The following is a 14,520-nucleotide window of genomic DNA, read 5'->3' as shown; positions in this document are numbered from 1 at the left end:
TAACACTTTGGGAGGCCGATGATGGCTAATCACTTGAGGTCAGGAGTTCGTGACCAGCCTGGTCAACATCACAAAACCCCATCTCCACTAAAAATACAAAAAGTAGTCAAGTGTGGTGGCATGCATCTGTAATCTCAGCTACTTGAGAGGCTGAGGAAGGAGAATCGCATGAACCCGGGCGGCGGAGGTTGCAGTGAGTTGAGATTGCACTGGTGCACTCCAGCCTGAGCAACAGAGTGAGACTCGGTCTCAAAAAAAAAGAGAAAAAAAAAAAAAAAGCCAACACCTGGAAACAACATGAATGCCTGTCATGCCTATCAACAGATGAATGGATAAACAAATTGTATATGTCCATGCAATATCCATACAATAGAACACTCAGCAATACAAAGGAGCAAACCTTTGATAAATCCAACAATATGGATGAATCTCCCAATAATTATGCTGACTTAAAGAAGCCCAGACAGAAAAGTTTACAGTATATGATCCTGATTATATAAAATTTTTGAAAATGCATACTAGTGACAGACAGCAGATAACTGGCTGCCTGGGATTGATTATAACAGGCCATGAGGAAACGTTAGGAAGTGATGGTGATAGGTAGGTCATTGCTGTGATGGTTTCATGAGTATATACATGTGTCAAAAGTCACAGAATTGAGCATTTTATGTATGCTCAGTCAATTATACCTCAATAAATCTTTTTGTAAAACCCGAGGTCATCAGGCCCGTAAGTAGCATTTCCACCACAGGGCTCTCTAGCAGCTCCATGGGTGATTCAATCAAGTGTTCTCAATGGGAAGTATCCAAATACATAGAGCACCCAATGTTAAAATGCCAGCAAAATGCAGATGTCCCACATTTCAGTATAAATCTTTCCTCTTATCAAACTCCTGGGGAGAAAATTAAGTCTATATATTAAGTTACCTTTCAAGTTAATGTCCGAAGACCAAAATAATCAAAACCCAGAATCCAATTTTCTCACTGTAATAAGGTAAAAGTGTAATAAAATGAAAGTCCTTCCCAGTTTCTCATTGTGTTCACTCACAGGCAGAAATGTTCTTAATGCCTTTGAGGATTCCTTCAGCAGCTGCAGCCTGGGGGTCTCTTTTTGGATATGGATACAACACATTCATTCGGCACTTCAAAAGTTAAATTAATTCAACAACTCTGTGGTGTGCCTCAACTTACAAAAGGTCTGGAGAGTTAATAAAATACCCAAGATAATTACAATACTTGCCTTATACCCACCAAATTTAAAAGGCAGTTATCCTGTACAAAATTATGCTCCCAGAATCCAGTAGTATTTATTTCCAAAGACTACATGTAGCAGAAACTCTATAGCAGGAACTCATGAATCTGTAAGAAGGAGGATAACCAGTGATGGCTTTAGCCTCATCAGAATGCAGTCACATGAGCTGCACACTTAAACTAAGTTTGAAGAAATTTGTCAGCAAGAAGTTAAACTTTTCACCATGCATTTAGCATAGCACTCTGTATCTTCTCTTTCAGAAAGTGACATTTGAAACACTGATGCTATCTTACAAGGTATAGAATTTGGTGTGGTGCAGTCCCAATCAACAAGTCAAAGGAGACCTGATCTTTTCCCAGTATGTTCAAATATCTTCAGATTCAAAATTTTCTTTTTTACACTGCATTTCAATGACTCTCGGAACCATTTAGACCTTGAGCTTTTCTAGAACTCTATATTGCAACCAAGGCAATCTGCCTTTAAGTTTAAAAGTAGCAAATACTTATATAGTCATTAACATCTATCATAGTTATGAATACTTCTTATATCATTAAATCCTTGCCTCAAATAAAATTGTTTTCTGGCGTCTTATCAGCATCTGATGAGGCTCTTGCTGCTCATACATGCGTATTTAATGTAGGCCAAGGTCAAGCTGCGGTAGCCTGCCCGAGCCCACTTGCACATGTCAGTGCCTTTGTTGATGCCAGCATCACTAGAGTAGCTTGCTAAGCCTCACCTTGGGCTGGCATCTGGTGAGGACATCCATGAGGCCAGCATTTGGGTGAGCGCCGCTTCCACATTCTCTGTCTTTGCTGAAGCCAATGTCTCTCTCCATCAGCCTTACTCAAACTCTGCTTCATTGAGGCCTAGGCACATGTGCTTAAAGCCCAGTATTGCACGTTGTCTCTATAGAAATTACCAATTTCTCTGGACAAAGATACCCTAAACTTTTAGGTCAAAATCCCATGTGCCTTAGGTCTTAAAGCCTCTTGCCAAAACTGCAGCAACTAAAAGCCTACTTCACACTTACAAAATCAAATTAGTAGCCCTAATAGAAGCCTCTACAAACTACCAAGATCAAAGCTCCCTATGTATACATTAAGGTCTGAAACCAGAAACCATAAGCTATGACCACAATAAAGCCTCTCTGCTTCTATGTTGTGCTCCTTCAAATTTTATTCATTTTATTTATGTACTAACCCATACAGCACAAATTTCTAGATATATTTTCCAAAACAGGCCTCTTCCCTGCTATGTCTATCCCCCTTCTAACGTTCATCAATAGAGCCTTTTCCTCACTTATGGTATGAGAATAGTAATTAAGTGTACATGCACTCTGCTGACAGACAGGTCCTCCTCCCAGACATCATTTATTACTTTACCTCCCCTGGGTGGAACAAGAAGTAAAGATACCACGAGTATTAGGATGATGTTGTCTTCTCCACATGGAAGGAAACAATAGGGAACTGAGAGGAAGCATTATCCCCCATCAATAATAATATACACATTCTTTGTAACTATTTATTAGGTATTTAAATAATACCAAGCTTGCTTCCCTTTGTAACTTTCCTCATGCTATTTCACTTCTAATCATTTTAATCTTGAAGGCTTTCCTCAAATGCTATTGCACACATAAAACTTTCTCTAATTTCTTAAACCCAACAAAACCTTTCTTCTCTGAGGCCCTGGTCCAACATTTTTGAAGTGTGGCGAGGAGCAACCACAGCAGAATCACTGGGGTTGCCTGTTAAAACATCCATTACTAAGCCCATCTACAGTATCCAAATTCCTTAGTGTAGGGTTCTCAAACATGCCTCTTAAGAAGCCTATAGGCCAGGCACAGTGGCTCACACCTATAATCTCAGCACTTTGTGTGGCCTCAGTTAAGCCAGGAGGACCCCTGAGGCCAGTTCAAAACCAGTCCAGGCAAGGCTGAACATGGCAAGACCTCACCTCTACAGAAAATGTTAGCCAGGTATAGGCACACACGCAGTCCCAGCTACTCGTGAGGCTGAGCAGGATCACTTGAGCCCAGGAGTTTGAGGCTGCAGTGAGCCACGATCACAGCACTGCACTCCAGCCTGGGTAGGAAACTGTCCCCCACCGAAAAAGAAAAAGTTTCCTGGGTGCTTCATTGATACATTAAAATCTGAACCTTTTGCTTTATCTGATTGTCACTGATTACTTTTTCTACTATTATATCATTACTTGGTATTTATTCCTCTACAAGAACTTTGCAATTTTTTAAGAGTAACTCCTTAACATAAGCCTTGCATAAAGCTGTTTAACAAACTTTTACTTGTCTCTCAAAAGGACTAGATCTCCTTCCGTGTTTTGTCATGATTAAGTGTCTAGAAGTGAAAATGCACAAAAATTATAAAGCAATTTACTGAAATAATTTATCCTGCATCATGATGTACTGTCTTCACCAATGTAGCCAAATTTAGGCTTTCTGGGCTGTTTATTTTAAATGCAATATAGTGCAATGCAAATTTCTAAAGCATTGCTTTTCTGTGCAACGAAGAGTAAGTTCAGTGTTATCTAAGCACTTTCTACTGATCTTTAAATGTAGAATAAATTAGTAGACTGCAAGAGCTCCCTAAAATCTTAATGCAATTTCAGACTGTATTTGCTATCATTTATAAAATTTTATTATTCAATATTTGGCAAGTATTATTGGTCAGTCCTTTTTGCTTACAATGACTACATATATAGTCAAGGCTTTCTTATTCTGCTGCAATTCACAAAGCACGAGCAGCAGTTATCCCAGTGATTTACCTCAGCTCACAAGGGTACCAACAAGGGAGACACAGATAATGTTCTTAAAGTATAGGGTCCATAGGAACTGGAAAGCTTAATTCTTGCTGTGACACTGTGGGGTTTCCATCATTATTTAAAAGACCTTACACTAACAAGCCATGTACTTCCATTTAAGGGAATGCTTATAAATATCAGACTTTGAGTTCACTGCTTTATCAAGGTCGCTTTGTTATATGGTGAGGGCAGTTTATTTCAGCACCCATCATCCTATAACATGTACTTAATTTAAAATAAAAAAAAAGTCCAAGGGGAGTCTTTCCCTCCCTCATCATTAAAATAATCTTTAAAACCACGTAACTGTTTATTAAATTGAAACATTTCATTGAAATACTTCATTGATAGCTCTGATTCCTTATTTTTTAAAAATTTTATTTCATATAAGTCTCATATGGTACAAAAGTATTACATGTTTGGATTTGTCTTACAAATAGGAGGTTCTTTCAGTTCTTCAGGCCAACCTTCCTTCAGAGGCAAATAAATAAGAAACATAGGTAGAACATATTTAGAAAAATTTTTACCATAATAAAAATATGTGAACATTTTATATTTAGCATAGTTTAGCAATCCAGTTTATGTTGATAAATTTAGTTCACTGCAGGGAGGCACTTGTCATAGAAGAACCTAACAGGCAGCAGATATTTTAACCCGTAAGAACAAAATGTTTAACTTTTTTCCTGTATTTTTTGAAGAAGGTACTCCATTTGTACATTCAAGTTTGGTTGGCCCTTTTTAGTCTTTTTGTTCAATATTTTAAATACTTCCATTTTCTTTTTTTTGTACCGCCTTTGGGCTTCTTCTCTCTCCTGTTTTCTCCTCTCGAATTCCTAAAATTATTAACATATGTAACTTTCATTAGCAACAAATAGTAGATAAAGTTCAGAAACTGTTTTGAAATAGCTACTACTAAGCAAACACTCTAAGGTTTGTCTATTTTGCAAGATGGGCACTGTTTCTCCTAACTGAAGCAAAGTACCCTCTTTGCCTTCACATTATAACAACACATGGTATAACAGAGAATTTTCATGATCACAAAGTCCCAGCTTTATATAAAGAAAATTTTAAAAGGACATTAAATGTTTTACAGCATAATGATCATTACTGCACTTCATCTGATATACTATTTCCAAAGGTGGCAGATGGTTAGAAAAAAGCATAAAGCTGTGCTAGTTAATACTGGTCCAGTATTCCCATGGAGAAATTCTCCTGCTTTCTCCTAATCTGCCACCAGCTTAAGAACAATGAAAACATTTTAGATGTTAAGAACTCTTAATTATGGATATTCTAAAGCAAAAACAAGTAAAATTACGTATCATCTTTGAGGTATTTTTGACCAACACATTATCCTTTTAAAAGCTACAGATTAATAAAACTTCAATGCAAAAAGAAGAACTACCACAGCTGCAACAAAATGACAATCTTGTTGAGGCTGTGGGTAATTTTGTATTCATTTGAAAAAAGTCTAATTCTGGTCTACAATTCTGGTTTTCTAAATGATATCAGAGTGTGAACTTTTGCTAAGCTAAAATAGTAGTTCTTTGTTTTTACAGGCAAGAACAACTCTTTAAAGTAAAGAAGTATTTTATTCTAACATCTCCCCTTTTGTTTTCACTTGCTTCAATGTAATGTTATGAAAATCATCTATATTTTTCTTAGGTCAGTGGTTTTCAAGTTTTATTATACATAAAAAAAAATCTTTTGAGGTGCTTGTTAACAGGTGCAAGTTCCTGGACCATACTCAGAGAAACTTTGTCCCAGATGTTCACAATATTAACCTATAAACAATGTGTTCAAAATCCTATTTTTGACCTACTAGTATTGCTTGAGACAATACAAGCAAGGAACTGGAATAAGATGCAATCCTCCACCTTTGCTCAGACCACTCATTCATTCAACAGATATTTACAGTGATAATACTGTGTGCCAAGCACCAAGAAGAAAACAGGTATAGCATGCATATTTAGGATAAATAAGAAGAACTATACTAAATATTTTTAAAACAGAAACTTACTTGTTTCTTAGCAGCACGTTTAGCTTGTACCTGTTCATATTCTTCTTGTGCTTTTTGATTCGATGTTTTCTTTTTATTTTTCTTTGGAATTGTAAAGTAGCTTTTAATTGGGGGATGAAAAAACAGGACTTTATTAGTAAAATGTCTGAAAAGGTTTTAAAACCACAGCTGTAGCTTATATATTAAAAGACAAATGGGGATGAAAGACAAAAGCTATGAAAGATCCTAAAATCTTAAAAAAAAAAAAAAAAAAAAAAGCTTTTAAAACAAACCAGTATATGAATGACAGAAATGCCAGACTGAAAGAATTAAACTTGTTTAAGGATGTTAAAAAAACTATGTGTATATATGAACTTTAATCTCGAAGTTTTCTGACCTCCTCGTCTCTATTCCATCTACTTAGTCATGAATCACCGTATCTTGGACCTAGACACCATTTTGAACTGTTCTATCTTTAAGTACTTCTCACCTCTCTGAAAGTGTCCCTTTTGCAAGGCTAATCCAGCTACTTGGAATTCCATCCATTTCCTCAGTATCCTTGATTCAGTAATAATTTTCTTTTCCTCTGTCATTCAACTTTTCACTATACTCTGTAACTACAATATAATATTTTAATAGCTACCTCCTTAAACAAATCAATTACACATTATCACACTTTATGTTCCCTTCTAACTACCAATTTTGTTTCCTGACCTTTCGTAGTCAAGTTTCTAGAAAGAATAGTGATTAGACTATGATTGTCACTTCCCATTCACTCCTTGATTTTTTGATATCTGATTTCTGCTTCTTATCACTCTAATCAAACTGCCCACACCAAGACAGTGATGACCTTCTAGCCAAATATGATGATCAATGGAAACTCTTCAGTCTTTTTTAATGGGCTACTCACTTTACTCCTAAATTCCACTCCCTTAGTGTGAGGCACATTGTTTTCTCCCGATCCTTTCTAATTGTTCCCTCTTACTCTGTCAAGCTAGAGCCTCTTTTGTCCTCCTCACCGCAGAGTTTTTTCCCCCAACGTGTTTACCTTCCTAGTCTCCATACTCTATTTGTGCTTAGGCTATCAGATCTATGACCATGACTTCAGATGCGACATGTATGTATGGCTGAAGGCTTAATCAGGGCTATCTACTGAAAGTCTCTCCAACGTCACAAGTGACTGCCTAATTCACAAATCCAGAGACCTGTTCTCAGACCTATTCACCTTAAACTTTATAGTACAGTAGCACAACCCTTATCCATGGTTTCCCCATTCCACGGGTTCAGTTACCCGCAGTCAACAGAGGTCCAAAAATATTAAATTGAAAAATTCCAGAAATAAACAATTCATATGTTTTAAATTGTACACCATTCTGAGTGTTTGCTTAAAGTGAAAAAGTTCTTGACTTAATAAGGAAAGAAAAAAACATATGCTGAAGTTGCTAAGACCTGTGATAAAAAAACAAAACAAAACAAAACTTCTATACATCAAACTGTGAAGGAAAAAGAAATTCATGCTAGTTTTTCTGTCACACTTCAAACTGCAAAAGTTATAGCCACAGTGCATGATTTAAGATGGAAAACGCATTAAATTCCCAAGTAAAAGACATTAACAGAAATATATTCCAATTGACAGAAATTGGTTTGGTTACATTTGCAGTTTCAGGGCATCCACTGGGGGTCTTGGAACATCTTCCAAACAGATAACAGGGGACCACAATATTTGACAACTACGTATCACAACTCTCCTCTGTGGACTTAGCTGTCACTGTATTTCTCTCTTTCTCCAGTCCCAAAAAGCTTAACTTCTTCAATGACATTTTCCGTTTCCACCTCAAAATAAACCATAATTTTTAAAAGCATGACTTTTTACTTTCTCAGGATTTAAACTTCCTTAAATTATCAGAGAATAAGTCAAATCTACATTTCTAGTGCTCATCTTTTCCCTGAGCTTTATACTGATTATTTAACAATATAATGATTAAGCCTACCAAAAGAAGTAAATTTCTTGTGTCTCTGCCTTCATCCCCAATTACATTTCCCCCCCGTGGTCCCATTTCCTGTTATTTTTAGCGGAAATAGCTCACAACTTTAAAATATACGGTTTTAATGAAGTAAAAAATCATACTCCCAAGTTAACACCCAGTTTCTTGCAATTTTAGATTTTAGCATTGTTTTTTAACTTGAAGTATGTGCAGTGATAGTTTTTTCATAAATTAACTCTTATAAAACCAAAGTGTCACGGAGCTGTGCATGTGTCATTGCAACCTATTTCTGGTCCTCTGTAGAATATCCAGATTAACAGTAGTAGCTAACACTCAAGAGCACTAACCACGTATCACATATACCTTTTAGGATCCTCACATACACATTCACTCACGGCGTCTTCACAACAATGTCATGAAACACCTTAGGGACACCCGAGTTTAAGTGAGTAAGCCATTCTGGAGCTGTGCAACATGGCAGCTCTGAAGTATACATTCATTGCAGTATTATCTTTCCCAATTTAAAGAGGACATAGTGTTATTTTCCCCATTTTAGAGAAGAGGTCACTGGGGCACTAACATGTTAAGTATGGTTCTAGAACCCATACTGTTAATGACTAAAATTATAACACCTTTCAGAAGTTATTTTTCAAAAATATAATCAAATACAAGTTACCACCTGTACTTGACAGGAAGAAACCCAAATTCCAGACCTCTTAATTCCCATTACATTGTCAATTAAGCTAAACCAGCCTAATTCAGTTATCGAAGCTAAAAATCGAGCCTCCATGAAAATGTTTCCCTAATTAAACTGTGACTTCTAAAATGTGTTAAATAAGAAAAAAATCCAATTCCTATATAAATTATCCTATAGCACTTTTAAATAATAAAACACCACTTAAAGGATTTCAAATGAAGAAAATACATACTTTACTGTTTTACTACATTGTTCCTCTGTCTGAGGCAGGTCAAAGCTACACTGATCTTCAAATAAAGCCTGGTCAATGCTACACTGTTCTTCAGGCAAAGGCTGGTGAACTTGTTCTGACAAAAGATGGTCAGTTTTTCTCGGTTGCTTCCTAAGTCTTTCCTCTTCAGCTAAATAGAGATGTTTCAGATTATCTGGGTATCGATCTGTGAATTGAGATTCCAGTGACGTTTTACCCTTCTTTTCCTTCCGCAGCAATTTCTTGTAACTTTGCTGTATTCTCAGTTTTCTTCGAAAGGCAAAGCCTTGTCCTACATTGAGGAATATCACCGAAAATTACTTTCAGAGAAAAGAAGTTGTTGAGCAAAGAATGAAACTGTTAATTACAAATGAAAATCTTTCTTTTTTACGTCATCACATTCAGATTCTAGAATTACGTTTTGCTTTAAAACATTATTTCAAGCAACAAATTTAAGCTGATGGATTGCATAGCAAGTTGGCCCTTTGCAAAAAGACCAGGCTAACAGTCGTGCACAAATCCAAGTAAGAATCTCAAAGAAAAACTGACCAGTTCCGACTGTTGCACAAATTGAGTTTATAGCTGTATTCACAAATCAAAACAAATTTCTTAGCTCATCTAAAACACTTAATCTGGGCCTTCAATAAACACTTAAAAAATAGAAAAGAAACTGCCCCATCTAGTGTCTTATCTTGGACAAACTATTATATACGTTTTCGAAAATATTTCAACACGAAAGAAAAAGACAGTGTATGGTTGTCTGAAAAGCTAGCAATTATCAGAAGACGGGCTTTAACATTTATATATTCCAAGTGGGATCTGAGGGACCTTACAGACAGTAATACAAAAGGACAAACACAAATTAAAGCGAAGGCTGGAGGACCTCGGGTATGGATTCGGAGCAGTGTTTCTGGCCCTGACCTCCTCTCTACCCTTTACCTTACTACACGCGCAAAAGTTCACAGGGCCATAGACTCTGCTCAGTTTCTCAGGAAAAAAGTTCTGATGAAATACAGGGTTACGTCAGGAAAGACGTTTAAATAATTAAAGTTAGCAATACTGCTCCGTCTTCCGATCTAGAGCTCTGCGAAGCTCACAGCTTCAGCGGGCTCAGGAATGATTTCCCCTGCCCCAAGTAGGATCGGGTCTGGTTCCTAAATCCTTCTTCAAGCTTCAGCGGGTCTTGTATCTTAAGACTTAGCAAGCTTGAGGACCGGTAAATGGTTGCCTTCTTACATACCCTCGCGAACGCTCCCCACGAAGGCTTGCGGATGGTTAGGCAGCCATGTCTTCTGTTTCACATTCTTATTCTTGTACTCGACCGCGGAAACCCCTTCACCACGCGCCTCAAAACCACCAGGCCGCCACGTCGCTGCCAGCCTCACCGGCGCCATTGCAACCCACCAAATGCGTCACCAGAACACCACAACGGACGCCCACAAAATACGTCACCAAGCCGAAGCAATCAATCGTTCAGAAGGACTCTGGCTCGGAGCTCTACTGAGCCTGCCTGTGCTAATTTGGGCCGAGTTGGCGACTCACGGCCATGTTTGCGCCACCTACAGCCTGGGAGGGTGAGCGTCATGGCGGCTTCTTGCCCTCTCCCGGTGACCCCGGACCTGCCCACGTTGCGTGCCAAGTTGCAGGGACTGCTGCAGTTCCTGAGGGATGCCTTGTCCATTTCCAATGCACATACCGTGGATTTCTACACAGAATCCGTGTGGGGGGAGCTAGTCGACTTGACCCCGGAGACGGTGCTGGCTGCCCTGAGGAAGTCAGCGTCGGAGGCAGAGTCCCGGCCCCCAGAGACGCGCCGCCTGGTGGAAGCAGAGGGGGAAGCAGGTGGGTAGTGGGGTAGGCGGGGCGGGACGGGGCGGAGCGGGAAGGGAGGCGGAGGAGAAGGTCCTAGCCGGGGAAGCGAGCCCCCTGGTGGAAGCCAGTAGAACCAGGCGCGGGGCGACCGCGGCCGGGGGCGGGGCGGCCCTTTAGGAGCGGTCGGATTAGTTGAGGGGTGGGGCAGGGATGTTCTTTGGAATCATCAGGATCACTCTTTCTTTGGGTGCTTGTATATTTCCACAATATAAAGAAAGCAGGAAACAGGGCGGGGTAGTTCCTTCATCTAGTAATTCCATAATAATTGACGCGAGGGAAATTAGGGGAGCGGTACTCTCACAGCTTTTACAAATTCTGGGTGGAATCTTCCAGCATGTGGTGGAAGATTACTCAACGGTTAATAAAGACAATTTCAAATGGTAGTAATGAAGTAGAAAATAAAAACAGTGTAATGTGGTAGGGATTGTGTAAGGAGGCTGCCCCAAGTTAGGAGGTCAGGAGCATGAGAAGGCTTCAGCCTGCAGAGCTACAGGAAGGGGCTGCAGGCGGCGGAAACCGCAGGCTATGCTTGGCTCTAGCCAGGTGAGGGTCTGGAGGTGCAGGACGGGAGGCAAGCAGAGGCCAGATGGCGCAGGCCTTTCTAGGCCTTGGAAGGATTTTGAATTTTAAGTGTGATGGGAAACCTTTGGGGTTATTTAGGGAATATAGTGACCTAATTCACATTTGAAAAGATAACTGTGAATTATTTGAATAATAGACTACTGGGGCAAAAGCTTAAGCTGAGAGTCCAGTTAGGAGACTATCTCAGTAGTACAACAGATGATTGTATCTTGGACTAGGATGATATTCGAATATTCACTATTTTCTTTAAAAACTATTTTAAAGTACCTAATGTGTGTCATGAATGTTTGTAGGCTCGAGGTTTTCCTACTCTCAAGGAATGTAGATTCTTCTAAGGCAAGCATATTTTGGAAGCAGAATGATGGACACCAACAGGCTCCTGGGATTTTTACTTTCCTTCTAGGCTTCCTAAACTTACCCTCACTAGTGAACTTTATTCACTAAGCATTCTCTGAATGCAAAGCATCACTAGAGGGACCTCTTATAGTAGCACTTGGTAAATACTGTTTTGTTTTTTTTTTTTTCTAATGTCATTGTTATTGAAAAGTTAGGCACTTCTTCAGTTTGATCTCATAATAAATGTATGGCACTTATGATAACATGACAATTTTACTTAAACTCCAAAAGAGCAGAGTCTATGTCTGACTTGTCAATTGATGTATTCCCAGCACTTGGTAAAATACTTGGCATACATTAAATACTGGATGATTATTTGCTGAATGGAGGAATTAATGAATTACTTATGTTAGCTTTAAATAAAAAAATAAATAAAATGAAACTACTCTCAAGTTTAGAGCCTAAAACTTTCATACATGTTTAGCCTGGTCTCCAGACAATGGTAGAGTTAGATTGCCTTACATATTCTAATAATAATAATTGGACTAATTGATATTTACTATATACCCTGTCGTGTGCTAAGTGTCTTCATGTATATTTTCTCTTTTAATCTTTACATCAGCCTTGCAAGATAGGTTCTGTTATTCCCGATTTGTGAAATTATAATTTGAGGAGTTAATTTGTGAGGGATATAGCTTATAATGGAAGATTCAAACCTAGGTCATCTGACTTGAATCTGAGCTCATCACCACCATAATAAAAATCTACTCTGAATTATTTAGCAATTACCAAGTCCATTTCTTATCACAATCAATATTCACTGACACTAATACATTCCTTGTTTTTTTTTTTTTTTTACTATCTGTTCCTCCCTTTAAGAATGTAAGAATTGCCGGGCGCAGTGGCTCAAGCCTGTAATCCCAGCACTTTGGGAGGCTGAGACGGGCGGATCACGAGGTCAGGAGATCGAGACCATCCTGGCTAACACGGTGAAACCCCGTCTCTACTAAGAATACAAAAAACTAGCCGGGCGAGGTGGCGGGCGCCTGTAGTCCCAGCTACTCGGGAGGCTGAGGCAGGAGAATGGCGTAAACCCGGGAGGCGGAGCTTGCAGTGAGCTGAGATCCCGCCACTGCACTCCAGCCTGGGCGGCAGAGCGAGACTCCGTCTCAAAAAAAAAAAAAAAAAAAGGAATTTAAGAATTGTTTTGTTCACTGTTGTATCCTTAGTGCCTAGAACAATTAGATCAGTGCCTCACTAGATTAGGTGGTTGATAAATACTTAGCAACGAGTAATTAAATGAATGAATGAATGAATAATACCACTTATTTGCTCTCTTAAGCTGGGAATAAAATGCTAACATCTGTTGGGAAAACCTGACAACCAATTTTGTATCTATCCAACAGCAATGGAATCGAGGTCAGTTTGTTCACCTTTGCAATGTCTCCGGTCCTGCAAACTTTTATACAAAATATTCCATTGTAAAAATGGTCAGCTGCTTGTAACATTAAAAAGAGTGAGTTTTTGTCATTTGTGCTTTTCAGAAATCTTAATTTTTGTTTATGTGAAGATGGGCGTTTTTTCCCCATTACTATATGAGGTCCATTGTTTCTATCAGAAGAGATCTTAGAATCCTATGACCAGATTTGTATCTTATTAAATAATTGTTAGCTACCATATATTTAGCAGTTATACATGGAGTCAAATAGAGTTCAAATTCCAATTCAGCCTCTTCCAGTTCTTTGATCTTGGGGAAATTCATTTATTTATTCAGTCAGCAAACATTTACCAAGTGTCAACTGTGTGCCTGGCACTGTTCAAGGAGTTAGGAAAACAGCAGTGCATAAAACAAAAACCCCTACCTTCATCTTGGTTGCATTCTAGAGGGAGAAGATAGTGAACATTTTTTTAGTTCTGTAAAGAAAAGGAAAGTATAATAGATAAGGGAGGAGTAAATAAGGGGAAGAAGAGGAAAATATGTTTGCAATGTTAAGTAAGTTGTCATGGCAAGACCTCACTGAGGTAACTCTAACTGTGAAAAGATAAGAAAAAAACTGAGCCATGAAGATCTCTGGGGGAAAGCAGTCCATATAGTGAGAACAGAGAATAAAAATGTCCTGACGAGGGAGCCTAGCTGGTATGTCTAAGGAGCTGCAAGGAGACTGAAACAGATTTCCACTAGAGACTCACAAGGCGTGTGATCTTCTGCTAACATTGTATGAGGAGTTACAAGTAAACATAATTCCCAGAGCTGCATGCACGGTTTGGAAAAGCACACTAACAGACGTTCGGCACAATCATTTGGTGTTTTATGGAAAAAATTTGTTTGTAAAAGTCCTCAGTGTATGCATTTCAGTACGTTTCATGTACCAGGTGATCTTGTCTGGTTAGAGTCCTAAGAGTTTCAAAAAAAAAAAAAAAAAAATATGTTTTGAGTCCTAAGAGTTTCTTCTTTGTTGTTCATATAAAAAAGAACTAGAATAACAATTTAATTATCCAAAATAAAAAGGAAGTATGTTAGAAATAACTGTCTTTTCAAGGCATAAATTATGGCTTCCCAGACAGACTGCCTGGATTCAAATCTTGACCCCAACACTTATTAGCTGTGCTAACTTGGGCAATTTGCTTCAAGTCGTTTTGCATTAGTTCCTCATCTGGAGAAAGGGGGTAACTTTAGTACCTACCTGATGGGATACTGTGAAAGATAATTCAGCTAATATATAGAAAGGGGTATATAGAA

The 14,520-nt window shown here is 38.5% G+C and overlaps 2 protein-coding genes across 4 annotated transcripts in view; one reads left to right on the top strand and one right to left on the bottom strand.

Annotated features, from left to right (window-relative positions):
• Window positions 1–290: 290 nt before the first annotated feature.
• On the bottom strand, window positions 291–10,467 carry CCDC59 (coiled-coil domain containing 59). 2 transcript variants are annotated; one of them, XM_033221148.1, is made up of 4 exons: window positions 10,231–10,467; window positions 8,973–9,282; window positions 6,080–6,179; window positions 291–1,358 (listed from the first exon to the last, which is right to left on the bottom strand). In XM_033221148.1, the coding sequence occupies exons 1-4, from the start codon at window positions 10,382–10,384 to the stop codon at window positions 1,338–1,340; spliced, it is 585 nt and encodes a 194-aa protein (XP_033077039.1). In that variant the 5' UTR covers window positions 10,385–10,467; the 3' UTR covers window positions 291–1,337. The 2 variants fall into 2 exon arrangements, with proteins under 2 accessions (XP_033077039.1, XP_033077038.1); XM_033221147.1 differs by lacking the exon at window positions 291–1,358 and adding an exon at window positions 4,420–4,895.
• A 43-nt stretch (window positions 10,468–10,510) lies between these two features.
• METTL25 (methyltransferase like 25) overlaps window positions 10,511–14,520 on the top strand; it is a 114,522-nt gene continuing 110,512 nt past the window's right edge. For both annotated transcript variants that reach the window (XM_033221145.1, XM_033221146.1), the window contains exon 1: window positions 10,511–10,832. In XM_033221145.1, the coding sequence (XP_033077036.1) occupies window positions 10,574–10,832 (259 nt within the window). In that variant the 5' untranslated portion in view covers window positions 10,511–10,573. The remainder of the gene's footprint in view (window positions 10,833–14,520) is intronic.

Source organism: Trachypithecus francoisi, unplaced genomic scaffold, assembly GCF_009764315.1.
Source record: "Trachypithecus francoisi isolate TF-2019V2 unplaced genomic scaffold, Tfra_2.0 Lachesis_group11, whole genome shotgun sequence".
Taxonomy (NCBI): Eukaryota; Metazoa; Chordata; class Mammalia; order Primates; family Cercopithecidae; genus Trachypithecus; species Trachypithecus francoisi.
This window is presented reverse-complemented; position numbering and strand designations above follow the sequence as displayed.